General features: G+C 36.7%; 2 protein-coding genes across 2 annotated transcripts; both read right to left on the bottom strand.

The window, feature by feature from the left end:
* Positions 1-1,442: 1,442 nt before the first annotated feature.
* Positions 1,443-11,179, bottom strand: ptk6b (PTK6 protein tyrosine kinase 6b). Its single transcript, XM_084098171.1, has 8 exons — positions 10,718-11,179; positions 7,918-8,039; positions 7,661-7,821; positions 7,137-7,305; positions 5,160-5,318; positions 4,889-5,070; positions 3,405-3,558; positions 1,443-2,840 (listed from the first exon to the last, which is right to left on the bottom strand). The coding sequence occupies exons 1-8, from the start codon at positions 11,101-11,103 to the stop codon at positions 2,629-2,631; spliced, it is 1,545 nt and encodes a 514-aa protein (XP_083954297.1). The 5' UTR covers positions 11,104-11,179; the 3' UTR covers positions 1,443-2,628.
* A 191-nt stretch (positions 11,180-11,370) lies between these two features.
* Positions 11,371-21,140, bottom strand: srms (src-related kinase lacking C-terminal regulatory tyrosine and N-terminal myristylation sites). Its single transcript, XM_084098172.1, has 8 exons — positions 20,169-21,140; positions 18,341-18,462; positions 17,123-17,289; positions 16,597-16,744; positions 13,820-13,978; positions 12,787-12,968; positions 12,545-12,701; positions 11,371-12,285 (listed from the first exon to the last, which is right to left on the bottom strand). Exons 1-8 carry the CDS (start codon positions 20,513-20,515, stop codon positions 12,086-12,088), a joined length of 1,482 nt encoding a protein of 493 aa, XP_083954298.1. The 5' UTR covers positions 20,516-21,140; the 3' UTR covers positions 11,371-12,085.
* Between the last annotated feature and the right edge of the window lie 263 nt (positions 21,141-21,403).

The following is a 21,403-nucleotide window of genomic DNA, read 5'->3' as shown; positions in this document are numbered from 1 at the left end:
AAATCCATTATATTTAATTAAATAATAGGCTACTAACAGCTATAGGCTCTCTATGTTTACAGCATTAGGTGAGATTTTTCTTTTTCTTGAGAAAAATTAACGCCTATCTTGTGTATCTAATATTTATCCAAATGAATCAATATTGAATCAAATCACAAAAATGTAATTGAATTGAAATTTGTGTCAAGCAATAATAAAAAAACGTAGCTTACCAGAAATTGTAGGCTATACCATGTAAACATTGTGACGTCACTAAACCTAATAAAACTGTTTAGTTACTAAAATGTTTTGACAATCACAATACACTTATTGTGATTCAAGATTGTTTATTTTATTTATTTTTACATTGATGTAAGCTGCTCTTTGCACTTGGAAACAGTACCCCACATTTTCTGGCATTATGTATTCATGTGAAAAAGTTATGGTATGAGGTGTCTGTTTATTAAGGAAAATATACTCTTTAATTTTGTCTGCATTTTGAAAATGTAATTTTTGGATATTTAAAGTATGATAAGTGTGAATAAGGAGGCTTTTGTAATTTGTTTAATTTTATTAGTCAAATTTCACATTCATAAGTAAGTTATGCCCCTTTTCTCAGTATTCCTTAAAGAATGTGAATTACTTTCAATCTAGTACTAATGGAAAAGCTATTAAGACTGTTCATTTGTGTACTGTCTTCAAAATCTTTGATAAATAGAAAGGTCTTGTATTTTTGTGAATGTTTTTTATTTTATTATATATTTTTGTATGTTTTCTTTTCTCCCCTGGCTCCAAAATGTATGTTGTTTTGTTGTTTAAAGCATTAAAAAAAAGTTAAATGGATGCAACTTCTCCAACAAATGTAGGGCGGGGCTTGATTTTGTCCAAGGGAAAGTGATGGTTGATGTGAGTGACAGGTTGTTCTGCATCAGAGAAGGAAAGAGATGTTGCTGCAAGAGGGGAAGTTATTTTAATAATAATAAAGTAATAATAATAAATAATAATAATAATGATGTGCATGGATTTATAACACTGCAATATTCCAAAAAATAAGCATCGTTTATTTAAATGTCATGGTGACGGTCTTTATGGCGTATCACCAAAAATTTGAAGTGAAAAGAAGTGAAAATATTTAAAGTTCACCCCATGTCCACCTCAATGTGATACTGTGATAAAAAAAAAAAACTAACATTTTATTTTCTTTAAAATAGTGAGTTTAAAATTGAAACAATTGGGTATTAAGAAATATATGCTGAAAATGTGCTGGAATGACACTGATGATGATAATGACAATGACGAACATGATCCCATACATCAGCAGCTCTTGTCAGTAGTTCAAACACAAAACAACTTAAGCTTACTTACACTGTCAGAGCCTCCATAGGGGTAGCCTATAGCCTATATCGTGTTTGTTTAGTGAAAGCATGAAGGTCGCAGTGCTTATGGATAGGCGAAGTACATGATTGAACATGGTCATGAATAATTATTTTATTTATTTATTTGCAGTTTCACGCTTTATGACAGCTGCACTATGATGACATGCCACTGAATTAAATTAAAATACAGACTTGGTTGCAAGCTATACATCTCATCAGTGAAATAATGGTGTGTCGCCATCTGCTGGTGAATTTTCATATTGCACAGGCCTGATTCATTGGTTCACCTATTGTGAGAACTTGAAGTATCGCTAGTTTTAACAATGACCCTATAGAACAATCTATCACCACCTGCTGCATCAATATAGAGCATTACATCTGCCAAAACAAATAAAAATTGTTATCTAATAGACCTTTGAATTTGCAGATATTTGCATTATATGATCGCAATCCTTCCCCATCTTTACTGTTTTCTTACGCAATTAATCTCAATTGAGACACACACCAGGGTTGTGCCTGTCATAAGGTAAACTCTAACATATTTGTGTGTCATATTTGTGCTTTTTTTCTTTGGAGTTTATCAGCAATGCAAGATTGCCATGAGGAATTTGTTTCTGTGAACTGCAATAAACATTAACAATGCAATACATTATAAAATATTATAAAGTATATTACAACAGTACAGCACAATTTAAAGTGTACAAATCAACATAAAGCAGCATGTCTTATTTGTTGTTTTATAGCATTTTGTACATGTTCTTTGGCATTCATAGCTTCATATTTAATTTGATAAATCCACTTGTATGATGGAATATCCCTCTCTATTGCTTTTCACATTTGCATTAAAGGCTTGAGAAGAGGAAAAAACATTAAAAACAAGAATACATTCAAGAATACATTCAAGAATACATTCAATACGTAAAAAAATTCAAATGGTTTCAGTCTACTCTACCTAAGAACAACAAGGTTTATAATAATAATAATAATAATAAAAAACAAACAAACAACAACAACAACTACAGCATTATACTCTGTTTCATTATACTCAGTCAGTAATTATTAAGTCTAAACACAGATAAATTATTATTTGCCCTTAGCGCTCCCAAAAAGTGCTTAATGTGCACATCTTCCTCATTATCTGAAAACTGACATGTTGGACTAATCTACAGTCCATCTAATCCATCAAGGATAATTCAAAGATGATTTTACATTGCATATGTCTGTTGCAATTGTTCATGGCCAGTCTTGTTTTGGTTTCTAAGAGTTTAAGGCCTCAGGATTTCTTCGATTTGCCCGCATAACTACAGACGCTGTCTTGATAGTTGTTTAGTTGACGCTTCAGAACCTCAAACGTGGGACGGTCCTCTGGCTCTGCTCCCCAGCAAGATTTCATGATGTTATAGATGATCTCTGGACAATTGGCTGGTGAAGGCATTCTATAGCGTTTTTTTGTGACGAGATCATACACCTCAGAATTATGAACACCTATAAAAGAAGACAATGGCTTGAATACAGACTCAAATGTTAAGGACTTAAGGCTGTAAGGCAAGAAACCCAAGATGAACAGGGTAAAAAAACTGATTACATTTAGCATCACAAACATTTTTTTATATTTAAAAAATATTGTTTTCTGAAATGTTGCAAATGAGGCATTATCTAATTCAATATTCACAAATTTGCATACTTTTAAGGAATTTTTTGATATCTCATTTTATCACTCTTAAAATATTGTCAACAGCCAGGAGGAATTTTTCCCCCCATGTTTTTAGGAATAAAATGGCTCAGCTTCTGGCTTTCTGGCTCAGCACATGTGAAAATAAAAAAAAACTCAGAAAACGCCCCTTTATTTGTACTGTAACTTAAATCTACATATGCAAATAGATAAAGTACAATAAAATAAACACTTCATATTTTTATAATTTATACAATAATAAAATAAAAATATGATTTAAAAATTATAAATATAAATGATAAATATTCTTAAGTCTTAAACTAAAAAAAAAACTAAAAACAAAAACATGATACAACAATTAGCATGTTAAAACTGACCTGGGTAAGGCATGGCTCCATGTGTGACAATCTCATAAAGGAGAATCCCAAATGACCAGACATCAGATTTAGTTGAGTAACGGCCATGCCCTATAGCCTCAGGTGCGGTCCATTTATATGGTATTTTCTTCTCATCAGATATATAAACAGGCTCCTAGACATGTTAAAAGACAACTTCATAGAACACAGATCAGCATGCGCTGAAGAGCACTTAAAAATTATTGTAAAATCGCTCTTGGGAATGGTTAAATTTGATTGTTCGGTTTCATAATATATACCAAAGCTATAATTTCACCGGATCAGGATCACAAAACCATGTTCCCTACTGGTATTTCAACAAAGCAGGAAGCAAATGTCCCTATAAACAATTTCAAGAGTAATTTCCAGGATGCAGTATATTTTGTAAGTTGACAAAATAAGGTGCCGGTACTCGCTTTTGTATGCATGCTGGTATGTGTATATCTATCTATCTATATATATACAGTGCAATGCATAAGTGAATACACCCATGCTAAAGTTGACTAAAAAGAGGAATAAAAAATCATATTTTGGAAATTGAACTTAATGCCTTAATTTAAAAAATTAGGAAAAATCCAACCTTTAAGGACACCAATTTTCTTTGTGAATGAATAATGTATCGTAAATAAATAAATGTTCTTCCTTAAAATACATGGTGCATAAGTGAGTACACCCCTATGTTAAATTCCCATAGAGGCAGGCAGATTTTTATTTTTAAGTATTTTTAAAAAAAAAAATTTAGGATACTATGCATCCTGATAAAGTTCCCTTGGCCTTTGGAATTAAAATAGCCCCACATCATCACATAGCCTTCACCATACCTAGAGATTGGCATGATTTTATTTCAGTTAGCCTAAAAGCTTGACTAAGTTTGATTTGCATTGAGAGATGATCTTATGGAAAGTACCCCATGCCAAACTTTATCAGGATGCATAGTATCCTAAAATTTTTTTTTTTTAAATACTTAAAAATAAAAATCTGCCTGCCTCTATGGGAATTTAACATAGGGGTGTACTCACTTATGCACCATGTATTTTAAGGAATAACATTTATTTATTTACGATACATTATTCATTCACAAAGAAAATTGGTGTCCTTAAAGGTTGGATTTTTCCTAATTTTTTAAATTAAGGCATTAAGTTCAATTTCCAAAATATGATTTTTTATTCCTCTTTTTAGTCAACTTTAGCATGGGTGTATTCACTTATGCATTGCACTGTATACACACACATGTAGTGTGTAATAGTTAGTAACATAATCTATTACATTATACTGTACATTTAATGTAATATAATCTGAATACTTTTTGATTACTTTTGGCCTAACTAGTTTATCACATATACAGTATCTCACTCACACACTCACAAATTATATATATCAATCACTTAAGATCCAAATTGTGAAGTCCCCCCCCACACAATCCCCCCACCCCTCAAACAAATCAGCATAAAAATCAGTTTGCTCACCTTAATGACTCGAGCTAGGCCAAAATCACCAATTTTGCAGATGTATCCCTCTCCGACTAGAACATTTCTTGCAGCAAGGTCTCTATGAATACTGTTATTTGCCTCTAAATATACCATCCCATCTGCTACTTGAGCTGCCATGTCGATCAGAGACTCCATCTCCAATGCCACACCCTCTTGACCTGAATGATGGGGAGTGATGTATAAGATTATGAGACAGCATTATCAATGCAAGACATCAATCAGTCATATCTAGGGGACAGTGACTGACTTCTGAGGAATTTAAGCAGGTCGCCCTTCTCTATTAGTTCGGTGATGATGTAAAACGGGGGGGAGGAAGAGCAGATGGCAAAGAGAGAAATCAGGTGCCTGTGACGTAGACGCTTCATGATCTGCACCTCCAACTGAAAGTCCTTCTGATTCAGAGCATCTGTGGTAAAAAAAAGAAATAGACAAAAATATTATTTATGATGATATTTATTTATTACAAATACATGTATTTTTATCTTTTATTTATAAAAATATATTTAGTATTTATTAGAAAATCAGCATTTTTACCTTGTTTACCAGAAAAAAATATTATTTAAACATTAACTTTATTGGATAAGATATTAAGACTTTTCATGATGATGTACCTTTCATTTTTCAAACTCCTTCGGAAAATGTTCTTGTATTTTTTTATTTCTTGTTTTAAACATATTCATTAAATTTAGTTAGAAAAAATATTTAACAATGGTGTAAGAAGGAAGTCATTACATAAAGCAAATTTATCTTGTTTTAAAGTTTAGATTTTTTATTTTATTTAACAAGGCAAAAGTGTATTGCAACATAGTACAACATTTATTCCACATTACTTATTTTTCTGTTCGAGGTATTCAGTTGCAGATTTACCAGTGTAATGTTGAGGATCACTGCCATTCTGCATGAATTACATCGTGTTCAGCCTCAGCTCACATTTACCTCACCAGTAATGTGTGCAATGTACAATCTGAAACCGTTGGCTGTAAGGTATTCATGCCCTAAGGCTGCAAAGCAGGTGGTTGCCTTCATAAGGATACATTTATTTTGTCTGAATTATGCAGTTGATTTTAGCCCAATGTCACATTACCCATTTACATCCAAAAATTGCCTATCCATCTCATGCTTCAGTTCCTTCCCTCAAGGCAATTCCAGAACACTGTAACTGGGAAAAGAAAGAATTCCCAGCAGATCCTGGGGCTCTGTCTGGAGAATTGTGTATCTTACCTTTGAAATGTTTTTACTCGGATAAAGGTGGTTCAAAAACTGGTTTGAGTTTATTCTGTTTCCTGTATAAATGTATGAATGCGTTCATGTTTAATTAGTGTTTAATTCCAGCCGTGTATCTCTTTCTAAGATACTCTTTTGATCCGCTGCATTAACTTCATTCTTCACTGCATTAACTGCTGTCAGTGTCAAGTACATGAATACATACACACTCTTGTGTTTAAAGCTATGAAAAGGTCATATTCAGCATTTTTCCAACAAACAATGCCTATGCTGAATCAAAGATTGTAATATCGATGTGAAAATGTTTTTATCTTTAAAAATTTTTTTTTAAGATGACAGTCCTCTCATATTTTAGAATGAATTAATTGCGGAATTTCTTCATTTAAAGCTTCAGACTTTCAGGTAAAAGTTGAAACTAGAAGACTTGTAAGTTGCATTTGTAAAGGTCTGTGACACACCAAGCAGACTTCAAAGAACTAGCGGTGACGAAAGCTATGTTGTCGCCTCGCGCTGGCCGAAAAGCTGCACTTGAACACACTTAAAGGACTACAGCTGGCTGCCAACTATCTTGTGTTCTGCGCCTGCGTGTAGGGAAATAACTGTCTATATCAGCAGGTATCAATAGTCTATGCTCATCATTCAAAAACCATTTTGAATACCAATCACGCTGATCACTTTCTTCATTCCAGGCGGCTCATGTCGTTATGAAAATATTCTTGTATTTGGAATGCTTTCATTACTTTAGCTTTTTTTTCTTGTGCACTGACTCGCGCGCTAAACTTAATGGCCGATGATCTCTCACCAATGATGATTCAATATCCTGCTGATGTGAGCCTGACAACAGCTGACGTGTGGAACACACCGCAAAAACTAGCCCGACGTCGGTCGATGGCCGACCGTGGCATTGGTGTGTCATTGCCCCTTATATGTTATTTTGCTGTGCAACATGTATATTCTTATTTTTAGCTCTGCTCTGTGGCACTTCTAGCTATGAGCTCACCGTTGTTCTTGAGGACTTTGATGGCCACTTTAGTGTGATTCTTCCATGTGCCACTGTGAACTTCAGCAAAGTGGCCACTGCCCAGCAGCTTCTCTAAGTGAAGTTGTTCTTTAGGCACCTCCCATTCATCGACTGTGGAGGGTGGCAGATTCTCAAGCCGGGGCTTTTTCTACAGGAAGATGAGTCAGTGGTGTCAGGAAGCAAGTTTACAAATGCAATTCATTTTATTTCTGCTACTGTATATATACACGTCCCATATTTACTGGGTTGGATGCTTTACATTTAGACATCAGCATGTGTTTGCTGGAGGACTGAAAAATAAGTTTCTTGATGTTGCAAATATTTAATAACAAATATCTAATGCCAATAGACAGAAGCTGGTGTTCTCATAAAAATGAAGAAACTCTTTCAATCACTTCCTCATATGACAAAACTGAAAGAGAATGTGAGAATAAGAGAGATAAAAAAACAAAACAAGCATAAGAGGAGAATGGGGAAAAATGGGAAGAGAAAGAGAGTCTCACCCGAATACAGGGTCGCTTCAGTTGGTCTGAAGTGGAGAATGGGTGAGTTCGATAATATTCAACCACCTCTAATACACTGGCGAATGTAGGAGATGGATCCACGTAGAACTTTCCACCACACTGGTAGATCTTGAAGTGCTTTGCTTTGTCCTGTGTCCTCACTAAGAGAGAAGATTCAGAACTTCAGTCTCCAATAGCAGCTTTAAGGATATGCGGTAACAGACTCACTATTGACTGTCAGAAAACAACACACACACCTGAGATCACAAAGCCCGTGCTGTCTGTCTCACTGATTCGTACAAGGAAGGATCCATTATCATTTCCTGCAAACATGAGGTGACTCAATGCTTCAAAACGGCTCATCTTTCCATAAAACCACCTAAAGATACAGAAAACACATGGGTTGTACTACAGTATAATTTCATTTAGGGTACAATACTGCAAAGGTGTTTATTAATGTATTAATAATTTGTGATCCTCCACTATTTAATTCACATTCCGTTGAATCAGATCTGTTCAATGAATCAGTCACCAAACTGATTCTCAAAACGGTCTGAACGATTCTTCACTAAACAGACTAATCAGTTTCTTCCGTTCAACTGTGTTTCACTTAGTAAAGGGCCATTCACACCAAGGGCTAGAACTATAAAGTTTTAATAATCGTCATAGTTCTATGAGAATAGGGAAGTCCACATCACAGCTACAACAATAATGACGCAGAGAATGATATTGTTGAAATCACTTTCAGTGCAATATTTCCGGTTGATGAATGATAGAAACGTTGACAGCCATTCAGAATCCATCCTGCTTTAAAGAGCTTGAGTATTTAAAGAGGCAGATGACAAAACTGCATGCTACATTTGCATATGTGACGGGATGGTACGTTGGTATACATGTATACAAACATCAGACGCCATGTTTATTCATGAAGGATGTTGTAATGGTATACTGGTAATGGTATGCACGTATGCAAACATCAGATGTTGTATTTGTTCATGAGGGATAATGCATTGGTACGTTGTGAGTGATGTCAGTCTTATGTCATGATTTGTCATGAAGTTGTTCGTTTAACGTTCTTTCTCAAGGTAGAAAAGTCAACAGCTTTAACGATGGCTTTTAGAATGGCTCTATTATTTTAGTAAACTCCCAAAAAACCTTTTCAGACTGTGTGCAGCTGAATCAAGAAAAGCTTAAGATTGCATTGAGCTGATAAGCATGAATGGCAGAAGAAAAAGACTGCAATTAAAAAACAAAACAAGAGAAAATTATTTTAATGCAAGCAATAAAAAACTGCACACATCAGCTGTGGAATAAAAGAAAAGAAATGCACGATTAACTAGATCAAGGCATACTCCTGTCTTAATTTAAACCCTGTCTGGGAAACCACCACCCGCAAAGGTTTCACAAAGTTATTCTTACCACTGTAGCTTATAGCTTCCTAAAAACAAGTTTATGGGTAAATAAATGAATAATAATAAAAAAATATATATCAGGGCTCAACATTAAGCCTTTTCATTTGATTGTGCTTCGGTCGGTCATTCACTTGTCCGAGTAAAAACATTTGTTTGTCTAGGAATTTTATTTTTATTTTTTGTGTGTGTGTGTGTGTGTGTGTGTGTGTGTTGTAAATATAATTTATTCCGAATCAATATTCTCATCACTGTTCAGTCAGCTTTGACATATATAAATCGGCATATTTATGATATTTTAATCTTTATAAAGGGCATTTTTCCCTAATCGTTTTAAATATATGCTTCATCTTTCATTTAAAATTCTTAAATTTGATCAATAAATTAAAATAGAATAATAAGATGCTAAAGGGCTGTTACCAATCAAATTAAACTGCATTAAATAATGTAATGAGATTATTTTAAATATTTTTTGAATATACAAATAAGAAATTTTGGAAAGAATGATGCTTTTAAACATGAAACTAAACCACCAGTAGGAGGCGGCAGGTGACCGTTTTAATGAGTGAATTATTGAGTCATTTATTCAAACGATTCATTCAAACGGCTGATTCAGGAATGATGCGAGGCAGTTGTAAATGAATAGGAATTTTTTGAATCTTTGACTCAACCGATTCGTGCAAAACCCTGTATCATTCGGTAATGAGTTGAGTTTTCCTTTGAGATGCAGGTTCAAATCAGTCGTCTTAACATGGTAAAACTTGCGTCTTTAAACGTACTAAAGTAACGCGACGACAACTGATGCCTTGCCCTTAACACGACCAGAATGTGCGTGTCTACACACAAAAGAAACATGTAAAAAAAATGCTGCGTTAACGTGGACAAACAGTGCGTGTTGACGCGTTCAAATTTCACGCGTTTCGTTTAAAGACTATTGGCCCCGTTCACCTTCCATACCTAGCTTTATTCGTCTTCAATAGGCATTCATAATAGAATGGAAAATGTGTTCGTATTGGTGTCAGAGTCCACATAATGAGCTCAGTCAAGAGCACACAGAAGTCTAAGAATCTGAGACAACTCAAGTTGTTTTCTGTTAACTCGCTATGCCCGTATAATTGAATCACTAAGTTTTTAGCTAGGCCTACTGCAATTTTAATCTTCTACATAAGTCGAATTCACAAATCAATGTTATTTATTGTGAACCAATTGTAAAAGAATCGGTTAAAAAAATCGGTCACGAAACGGAGCTAATTTAATGAACTTTAATTAATTAAAAGAGTATTTATACTTCATAAAGTGAATCACAATATTTGACCGCGGGGGCTGTGAGATAATGATTGTCGGATACAATCTGAGCTAAAAATGAGTCTAAGTGTGATGTTTTCAAATCTAATTTTGGCCACCTGAAACGGAAACCTAAGTATAATCGCCTATTCAAGGACGTGCATTTATTGCATGGAAGTGTCTAAAATGCGTGAGGACAGTTCAGTTGATGATAAATAAAAATGTTACTTAATGCTTCAAGCTGAATTTACGAAACCGTTTGCTGAAATAACCACAACATTAACAACAGCACTGAAATAAAAACGCACTGTTTATCTGTAATAGTGTTAACAAACTACTTTTCAGAAATAGCTTTGACACTCACGGTTGATACTCTATGGATTCCGCTCGCGCCAGATAATTGAACGGAACAAAGCCGGTGGTCAGACTGCCGAATGAGTCGATTTTCTTCGCAGTCCACCAGTCACCGGAATTGTTGACAATCTCGAACATATCACCAGCTTTGAACGACAACTCCTGTCCGTCGCGTGCCTCAAAGTCCCATAGAGCAGTATAGACAGCACTCTTCGGACTCGGATGCTGAGGTGGCTGGGGCTGCGTGTACCGATCAGTCTCTGTATTTTCGGGTCCTTCGCCCGTACAGTCACTGTCAGTCTTCATGCTGTTTTCTCCATCATCCGCTGAGGATCCGCATATTCTGTCCCAACATGTCTTAAGACATGGGCAAGTTTTACTCAAACATTCCCCCATGAGATAAAACTGTCCCCGAGAGACACCTCTAGAGGATTCCCATACGAATCTACTAATTTAGGGAACTGACATTAGAGTGAAACCTTCCGCATTTGAACCACGCCTGTGGACGACAATGACACAAGCACAGTAGGCTAAACAGGCAATCTTTATTGTTTGAGGTTAAGTGCTTTACAGTCTACCAGCATGCTTGAAAATTTCTGGTCAATCTCAAAGTCGGGTTACATATTAGGCAAACAAATGACCAATAAACTGCAGAAACATGTATACTGAAAAAATACTTTATTTACAAGAGTTTTTTTAAGAATAATCCATTGGAAGACAACAGACTTTTGACATGGATGTGATTTCTACGAAACCGATCATGAGGAAACCTACCCAGGTAGTTTTTGTCATATGGCTCCTGTGTTAACCACAGTATAATTACACGATCGTGTACCTGGTAGAAAACAGTTATTTGTGCAGCCTGCCTTTCACATAGGCTAAAGACACTCAACAGTTATAACTTAAAAGCTGTAGTTTTCACCGTCCCGACACCTGTCCGTACACTGGCAGGTGAATCTGTTGTAAACATAAACTCTGATCTGAAAACATCAGATTAAATAATCTCCTGTCCCTACTGCTACAGAAACTGAGTGGGCCAGATTAACTCTAGCGCAAAATAAACTTAAGTGCAGGGCAAATGATGCATATTATAAGGGTGCATAACAGTGCTCGACATCTTGATCCACTGATGATCAGGAGTCGCTATGACAAGCTACAGATAATCTGGCCCTGTCAGATTAAGATGATGCACGTTTCCTCTTTTACAATTTCAGTTCCTTTCCTCAACTCTCATGGAATTTCTCATGGAAGTCCTTTAACAAGCATTTATTATTGCACATAACTTCATTAACATAAGCAATCCAAAAGTCTTATGTGCACTTTTGTCCATGCAAATCTTTCCGTCCCACAGGACCTTCTGTTTCAGTCCACCTGTGTTCTACACCTCAATGGTTTTAAAGTAGAGTCTGGAGTAGATATTGTCCAGCTGACTGTGAAGGGCGTGGAACGAGGGCCGTTTGGAAGCCTCTGCGTGCCAGCATTCCATCATAATGCGGTATATGTTTGGGGGGCAGCGATTTGGACAGGGTAACCTGTAACCCGACGACAGGATTTCCAACACCTCCTTATTGTTCTTCCCTGTGGGAAACAGAGCGCAACATTTATAGAAGACTACTGTTCAAAAGTGTGGGGTCAGTAAGTTTTTTTTAAAGACATTAAATTGATCAAAAGTGACAGTAAAGAGATTTATAATGTTGCAAAACTTTCTATTCATCAAAGAATCCTGGTGAAGAGCCATGGTGAGCATAAGAGACCACAAGCTTTTGACCGGTAGTGAATATAAAAAAATGGAAGGCATTTAGTGTTTCTGTAACAGAGATCAGAAACAGACCCATACCATCATACGGCATCTTTCCACGTGACATCATCTCGTACAGCAGCACTCCAAAGGACCAGACATCAGATTTGACGGAGAAACGCTGGTAGAGTGCAGCTTCTGGAGCCGTCCACCTCACAGGAATCTTGGTGTTTCTACTAGCTGTATACACACTATCCTGCACACAAACACCGAATTACATACTAAGCAGAAACAATTTCATATGCATATTTTCAGCAGCATCTTTGACATCCAACCATTACCTTGATGATGCGGGCCAGACCAAAGTCAGCTACTTTACACACCAGGTCTTCTCCAACCAGGATGTTTCGAGCTGCTAAGTCTCTGTGGACGATGTGTCGATCTTCCAGGTACGCCATTCCTTCTGCTATCTGACTGGCCATGTAGATCAGGTGAGCGGAGGTCAACACCTGACCCTCTGGTGCTACAGGAAGAAATGGCCAGGGGAACATCAATGAAACGAAAGGGTCCACATGTCTGAGACCACACTGAAAATGTGGGATTCTATAGATATTTTAGATCTGGAAATAAACTGGAAAAATATTTATTGATTTAAAATAAATAATACATGTATAAATGTTTGAAGATTTTCTAGGCCACTAATCAAATATGTTTTACTAAGTGACATTGATCATGTGACTCTTTGTACAGAAAAATTCAAGATGCATCACTGTTATTTTAGTTTTTTGCAAAGGCAGCATTTCTAACTTTTATTTAGTTTGCGTTTTTCAATAAATATTTGTAATTTATTTTATTTCAGCTTTATTTCAATTAACAGAAATGTTTTAGTTAACGATAATAGCCCTGATTTGGATTTCATGTTGTGGATTTCATGCAGCTCGAGTCATTAAAGCAAAAGGGGAAGGTAAACAAACTGAAAGCCAATCTGAATTTTCAATTCAACTTTCAGTCAAATTGTTATGCTTAAAATATGATTTCAGTTCAAGGAATGATGCATTGATTCACAGAAAAGAAAATTAAACATTTTATTTTAAGAACTTGGTACACAGAATGAAGGTTTATAGTCAAGGATATACTTTTGTGTTTAATGACTTCATGTACTTTTGAACTGTAACTATAAAAATACGTGGTCAGATAATACCATAAATGTTTACGAGTACAGACGTGATTGTCTGATAAGAGAAAAAAAAATGCAAAGCACGAAATACCAAGACCATATAGAGTAATCTTGTGCGATTTATAATACATTATTCATAGATAAACATGCAGGTGCAGTGAATGTAGTTCAGGGAAATAGGGTTTAGTAACACTTACAAGAAAGGTATGATTTGAGACTTCCTTTAGTCATGAGCTCTGTGACGATGTAGACGGGCTCTCCTCGCGTGCAGAGAGCCAACAGCTGAATGAGCTTCGGATGGTGCAGGTTCTTCAGTGCGTGAACCTCCTTCACAAACTCATCCACCTTTGTGTCCTCTACAGGGCAGAGTAAGAGAACAAAAGTTAGAACACATCAAAAATCACATTTATCCATTTATATTTGTATTTGTATTAAAAACCATTTGTGTACAGACGATGATCCTTTTCTCAGGGTTTGATCCAGATGCAAATGATGGACAATGTTTTGAAATCGAAAACAAATCTAAATAATTGAAATGAAAAACATTTGTGGGCAAGTTTGAAATCCCAAACAACATTAAAATTGAATCAAATTATTCTTACACAGCAACATTACATAACTCCTATGCTTAGATTTCACTGTATGAGAAAATTGCAATTTTGGCTAATTCCAGTTATGCTTTTCAAATTTATTTTCACATCTTCATGTCTTAATATATTACATACAATATTTAACTTTAAGAATGGAAATCATATTTGTTAGGTTTCCTTTATCACAACATCCCAAAGTCCCTATTATGCTATTTTAAAGGCTTGTAATCTTATTTTGGAGGTCTCCTACAATTCATCCAAGGTTATAAAACACTTTCATTTTCTCATAATATATGTACATTGCAGCATCACCTCTTTTCTCACAGTGTCTGAAACAGTTCAATAAAGGATTCAATCTTTCTAAACCCCTCATTTCCGAGAGCCTACTGTGCTCTGATTGGTCAGATGGCTCAGTCTGTTGTGATTGGTTTACTCTGCTCTGATTGGTTTCCTCTGCTCTGATTGGCCAGACCGCCCAGTCTGTTGTGATTGGTTTCCTCTGCTCTGATTGGCCAGACCACCTAGTCTGTTGTGATTGGTTTCCTCTGCTCTGATTGGCCAGACCGCCCAGTCTGTTGTGATTGGTTTCCTCTGCTCTGATTGGTCAGACCACCTAGTCTGTTGTGATTGGTTTCCTCTGCTCTGATTGGCCAGACCGCCCAGTCTGTTGTGATTGGTTTCCTCTGCTCTGATTGGCCAGACCGCCCAGTCTGTTGTGATTGGTTTCCTCTGCTCTGATTGGCCAGGCCGCCCAGTCTGTTGTGATTGGTTTACTCTGCTCTTATTGGCCAGACCGCCCAGTTGTGATTGGTCTTCTCTGCTCTGATTGGTTAGACGGCCCAGTCTATTGTGATAGGTCTACTCTGCTCTGATTGGCCAGACCGCCCAGTCTGTTGTGATTGGTTTACTATGCTCTGATTGGTCAGATGGCCCAGTCTGTTGTGATTGGTCTACTATGCTCTGATTGTTCAGATGGCCCAGTTAGTTGTGATTGGTTTACTATGCTCTGATTGGTCAGATGGGCCAGTCTGTTGTGATTGGTCTTCTCTGCTTTGATTGGCCAGGTGACCCAGTATCTCACTCTTCTTCGACTATTGCACAGTACATCACAACTGTGCATATAGCCACCTAGTGGACTCTTCTATCACAACATTCACCTTGCACATGCACAGTTGTATGTGGACCCTCCCGATGATAAACAAATGCGTCACGTGGACAGTGCGCGGACTGTTGCGGAACAGCCGAAGTTTACTTTGTACTTGTGGATGTCTTGATTTTCTCCTCTAATCAAAATGTTTAAAAGAAAAAATCCTTTGTTTTCTGTTTTCTAAAATTTGTGTTCAAGTCCTCAATTTTGTAATATCCCCTTACAAAGGAGTTAATTATCATCCAGAATGTCAATTTTGGTGGCGAAAACAACAGCACAAACATCAGTATTAGAGATTGATTTAACAAATTCTGTGATGTTTTGTGGTATTAGTTGGTTTATCGCATGTGAAAACATCCCATCTTATCCACCTTATTCCTACGCCCTATGACGCTTTGTGCGAATTATGGGTGTAACTTCCATTAAACTGTAAACAATCAGCGAAAAAGGCTGTCTCTATGAACGCAATACATTAAAAAAGTGTCACAATGAGATGACATTAATCTACTCACCCTTCAACCATCGAACATTAAAAGGAAATTTAAAAGTGTAAAAGCATCAATAAGGTACTTTCAACAGATCAAATAACCCCAAAAGTGTGAGTCTTTCCACAGCAATAACGGATGGGTTAAATATCACTGTAGTAATATATATCTGTATTATGTAACTTATGTTGCCTTAATCAAAAATGTTCATTAACTTCAGCATTACGTGATACTATTTCAAAGTGATTTCCGTCATTTTGTCAGATTATAAATTGCATTTACCTGTGAAAACAAACCTGGAAAGAATCGTGAGGATTTTAGGTGAATAACAAGAAATTATTTGTGCATTCCAGTGAATTATTAATGGAATATATCGTAAATTAAATTGGGCAGAACAGACTACAAATTTGCAGTATATGTTTTGAAGCGAATTGCAAAGGGAAAAAAGAAAATAATCACAAGGAAAAGAAAGCAGCGAATGAAAAGAGCTCTTGCCAGATATTCTTGTTATAACATGTCACGTTAAAATACCAAGTATAACGTTATTCTCATGATGTCTGAAAATAAATCATGAAGGAAAATTGACAGCTCATCCAGTCAAACTGACGGATCAGCTTTATTTGTAGGGCCACCTTATGATTTGAAATTATTCGTTTCAGCCTTTTTGAATGGAAGTTCCCCAAACCGGAAGTGCCACCCATAATTCAAAACGCAGTAAGGTCGTCAGGAATAAGGTGGATATGATGTCACACCTTGTTTAAGCATCTTGATGGCCACTTTCTTCTTCTCTGTAGTCCAGACAGCTTCCCAGACTTCTCCAAAATGGCCTTCCCCCAGCTTCTTGAGTAGCTGAAACTCCTCCCTCGGCCGCTCCCATGGCTCCATGTCAAACAACTCCCTCTGCATGTGGACACACACGCAACAAAGGTTACAAGAGATCTCTTCCTAGAATCTGTCCCCTATATCATATGTTGCTCTAAACCCAGTGTGCCATGTTGTCTGTTGTCTGTTATCTGTGGTGCTTATTAAGATGAAGCAGAGATTAGAAATCCAAAGTAACCACTACAGGAAGACCAAAGGCCACTTCTCTAGAAACTGTTCTTCTCTAGAGACTGTTTCTCTATATGGCTAATTAGATCTATAATGCAGAACTGATACCATGAATGCCAATGGAACACCTATTTATAAGCATTTGCTCCATGAGAGCAAAAAGTGATGTCTAAAATTAAGAAGTCTTGTGTGTGAATGTGTGTATATTAAATATTAAGAGTGTCATACTTGCTGTACGCACGGCTGGTCTAAGGGGCATCCCAGACTTTTGGAGTTGTGCTGGTAGTATCTGATGAGCTCATCCAGAGTGGCAAAAGAGATCTTGTCGGACACAAAGTAAGCACCAATAGCTGAGCGATGAATACGGAAATGGAAGACACTATTTTCACTTCTGGCTGTGAAGCAAAGAATAAAAATCTTTTTTTATTCAAAGAAAGACTTTTTTTTTAGATTGACTGCTCATATGGTCCCATAAGCTCCAATGATGTACGTACAAAATAATAATTTAGAAATGTAATATAGCATAAGTAAATCTCTTATCTTCCCATCAAATTACTTTATAATGATTCTCATCTCATTAATCTCAGCAATCGGCCGGTTTAATATTATATTATATTATATTATATTATAGCATTATAGTAAATCATATGGGCCTATTTTATTATAGTTTGTATTATTATATTATTCCAAGTAAAAAAAAAAAAATGTATTAGGCTTACACTGTAGTAACATAAAAAAACCAGAATTAAACTGTTAATTGTGATTATTTCTATGCTGCCCAGCAGGCAGATGTTACTGAAGCTGAAGTAGATATGCAGTTTTCAGAAATGTGACTGGAAACTAAATTTTTGAATAACGATATAAATAATGAATTGCATATATTTACATTTTATATCTGAGACCTAAATATAAGTAAACTAATATTTTTAGTGTAGGACTTCAGAAGCATGTTATCAAATTGGAAATACTGTGTATAATCAATTTTAACAAGATTAGTCAAAAATGATTAAGTATAAAACTGCTACTTCAATGTTACGCATATATTTCTGCTATTAAGATGGCCTTGGGGTTTTTGAGACCTTAAACAGAATATTATGAGGGTAGAACGCACCCGCTACTCTCCAGAGGAGACAGAAAAATGCTTAGTCTGTTGTACATGGATGACCAATATGGTGTTACAAGCTGTGGGGTAGAAAGAGAAAGAGAGAGAGAATGGAGAGAGAATGGAGGATAAAGCAGAGAATGGATATCTTATGCAGAAAATAATAAGATTGATGAAGTGGAGGCTGTTGTCATGAAGATCAGACAGAGAATGGGTAGATGAGAAAAGAAAGATGAGAATGGAGATGATGTACGAGAGAAAAACGGACAGGCAGTACTGTAGGTCTCCAGGCATTCAATCGAAAGAGTGCGTGTGAGAGAGGGAGAAGGAATAAAGGAACAAACCTGAGATAGTATATTCATCGCTGTGGCTCTCACTGATCCTCACCAGAAAGGAACCCGTTTTATTCTGAGCAGCCAAAAGCAGCTTCTCAGCCTTTTGTCTGTTTATATTCCCATAGTACCATCTGTAAAGCAGACACACATAGCATAGCTGAATACCTCAATGAATGAATGACTAAATACTTATACTTCATAACCTATCAAGACTATGTCCAGCACATATTTTACAATAAATAAATACATATATAAAATAGTCATATTGAAAATTTGCATATTTAAATAGTCATATTCAAAGTATTTTTATTCATCATATTGTGTTGTGCCTTTGATAATGCTGGTTTAATTAAAACCAGGAGAAATGTTCATAAAAGCCATGAATATTTACAATATTATTATGTACTGTAATTTGATGTTGATAGATAAAAGCAAACACAGCACAGTTACTCTCTACCGCATGCACCATTTTAATCTAATATATTTGAACTATAAGGTGTAATATTAGTAATATAATAATTAATAATGTTTAATACTCTACCTTTACTCTTTTTGCCTTAGGCATTGTATTACTAAGAAATTTATTTTATTGTAATTACTTGCTGACACATACTTACTGTAATTTGTCAGCATGTTCAGCAAATTCTCACAGTAATCACTGTGGCGTCATTCAAAGTGTTGCTATGTTAAATATGGGTGCGGCAGGTGCACATGCTTGTTTAACACAATCCCATGGTGCTTCAGTTTCAGTGAAACTCTGACAGGTGCACTAGCACACACACCTCTGACATCATAACCCCATTACCTGTCAACACTATTTAGGAGGCCTTTATAGTTAAGACAATTGACTGACCCCATTATAACAGCAACCAAATAGTAGCAAACGATAGCGCAAATAAAAGAAAACAGAGCACAGCTCATTGTTCACACGGACAGTGATAAAGGCCATTGTGAATGAAACGAGACAGTGCAGGCAAATGAACCTTCCTTGGCTGAGCTCAGACTAAGGGCACTGCTAATTTCGTTATTTGCTAATAACCTTATTGTTACAGAGTGAAATATACAATAGTTCTCAGGGTCTACTCAAAAAGAATTCAAAATTTTAAGGCAATTCAACGCCTGCCAAATCTTTAAATCTTTAAAATTTACAGCAACTAGTCTAGTGCCGTCAGCCAAACGTCAATTAGCCTAACTAAAGACTTTAAAAAACACTAGAGGTTGTTGGTGATATAATGGACAGGGTGTCAGGGCCCTTGTGCAGGTTGTTGCTGTTGGCCCTCCTTGGTTGAATTCGTGTTCCGAAAGCCGGGGACCCAGAGAACTGTCACCACCTTTCTCCTCTTTAGTGACAGCCTTGATAATGAATGTTATTAAATTCTATTCTATTCTATCTGGATCTATCATAGCACCAGCAACAAATCACAACAGAAGCTCGCGAGCAATGTAGCCTACTGTTATAGACTTGCCTCTTCTGGCTGATTGCTAATATGTTCTTTAAAAAAAAAAAAAAAAAAAAAAGTCTAAGTAAAATTTACTAAGACACTTCATCCTTTTGTAGTGACTTAAGTTTCAAGCCTTAATTATGGTGTAATGGATAAACAAACAAGATCATGTTAATAAAATGCCTTTATATAAAATATTAGCCCAGTATGAAAACAACAGAAGGCTAATTGGAAAGTTCAACCAGTGACACGTGTAGTAGAAAATGTCAAGCTCTTCATTCAACTTTAGGAAAAAAATATGACAGAATGATCATTTTCCATAAAATATAATGAATATTCTAATTGCAATAAACCATCTCATCTCTAATACAAGTCTATTGATTCTCAGGACTTACTTGTAGTTAGCGAATTCATCCTGTACAAGGGCCACGTAATTAGCAGGGACCAGTCCGGACTGCAGGGATCCCGTCAGCTTCTTGGCAAACACATAATCTCCCCTCTTTTCTATGACAGAGAGTTTGTCCCCTTCTTTCACCGTCAGCTCTTCCTCACTGCGGGCTACAAAGTCGAACAGAGCCGCGTACAGCTGCGTGGGCTTCTTCTTAGGAGCCGGGACCTGGATATCACCTGAGACGGTGCGGATCTCGGCAGGACGAGCGACGTTCGGATAGTAAAACTCGGGCCATATCCAGTCCCATAACCTCTTCAGGCATGGCATGCAGCTGCGACAACACTTCTCCATCCCAGCCCTTTCCTACTACGGACTCCAGGGTAGCTAGAATATTTGGAGGCTGTCCACCAAGCGAAGCGGTTGAAATTGTAAATAAAAGAGGTGTGCGGGTCCCTTACCGACGGCGACAGACCGTCCGTAGCGATTCTATACCGGGATCGCCTTTGTTGAGCTAACGCACTGGCCGCGTTCATAGCGGAGGATCAGGTGAAACCGGTTTTGTTTTGGGATGGATCACAAAGGCATGCGGAAAAGACATGTTGGATAGTTCAAAGATACCTTAAAACGAGGAGACGATATTGTGGTTGAAGTAAATCTAAATCTAAATCTAGGCTCTATTTGTCCATGGCGTCCCTCGATCTTCTCTCATAATGACCGTTGCAGTGCGCCGCAGCATTTGTGCCTCTCTCCGCTCCGGAGCAAAACGCTTCGCAGTGTGTAAACTTGGCTGCAAGCGACCCTTGTCTCCTGTAGTGCGATCATCTGTTCACTAGGCAAGCGCACACTTGGAGCTGGAAACCAGTAACCATTTATTTTTAGATTCGCCTTAAATCGTTAAACGTATAGGCCTACTACTCTTAACATCTCCTTGCGTTTATTAAAACGCGTCCCTCCTTTGACATTCATTTGCATGCACATGCATCTTGTTTTGCTATGGAAAATAACACTAGGGCTATTCTATTATTTTTTTAAGACACGCAAACACATATGCCCACGTCTATTGTTATACAGGATGGGTGACTTTCAATTTACATTACTTTCAATTATATGTTGTTTTATTATTATTATGTAATTATTTAATCCAGTGGCGCAAATGGGTCCGCCCACACACGGTGACGTCATTTATGGATGTTTGTATCGGTGGTAAATAATGGAAACGTGTCTTATTTGGGGCAATTT

This window comes from Abramis brama, assembly GCF_963993115.1.
Source record: "Abramis brama genome assembly, chromosome: 22".
Taxonomy (NCBI): Eukaryota; Metazoa; Chordata; class Actinopteri; order Cypriniformes; family Leuciscidae; genus Abramis; species Abramis brama.
Note: the sequence above shows the minus strand (reverse complement) of the source record. Positions and strands in the feature narration are given on the sequence as shown.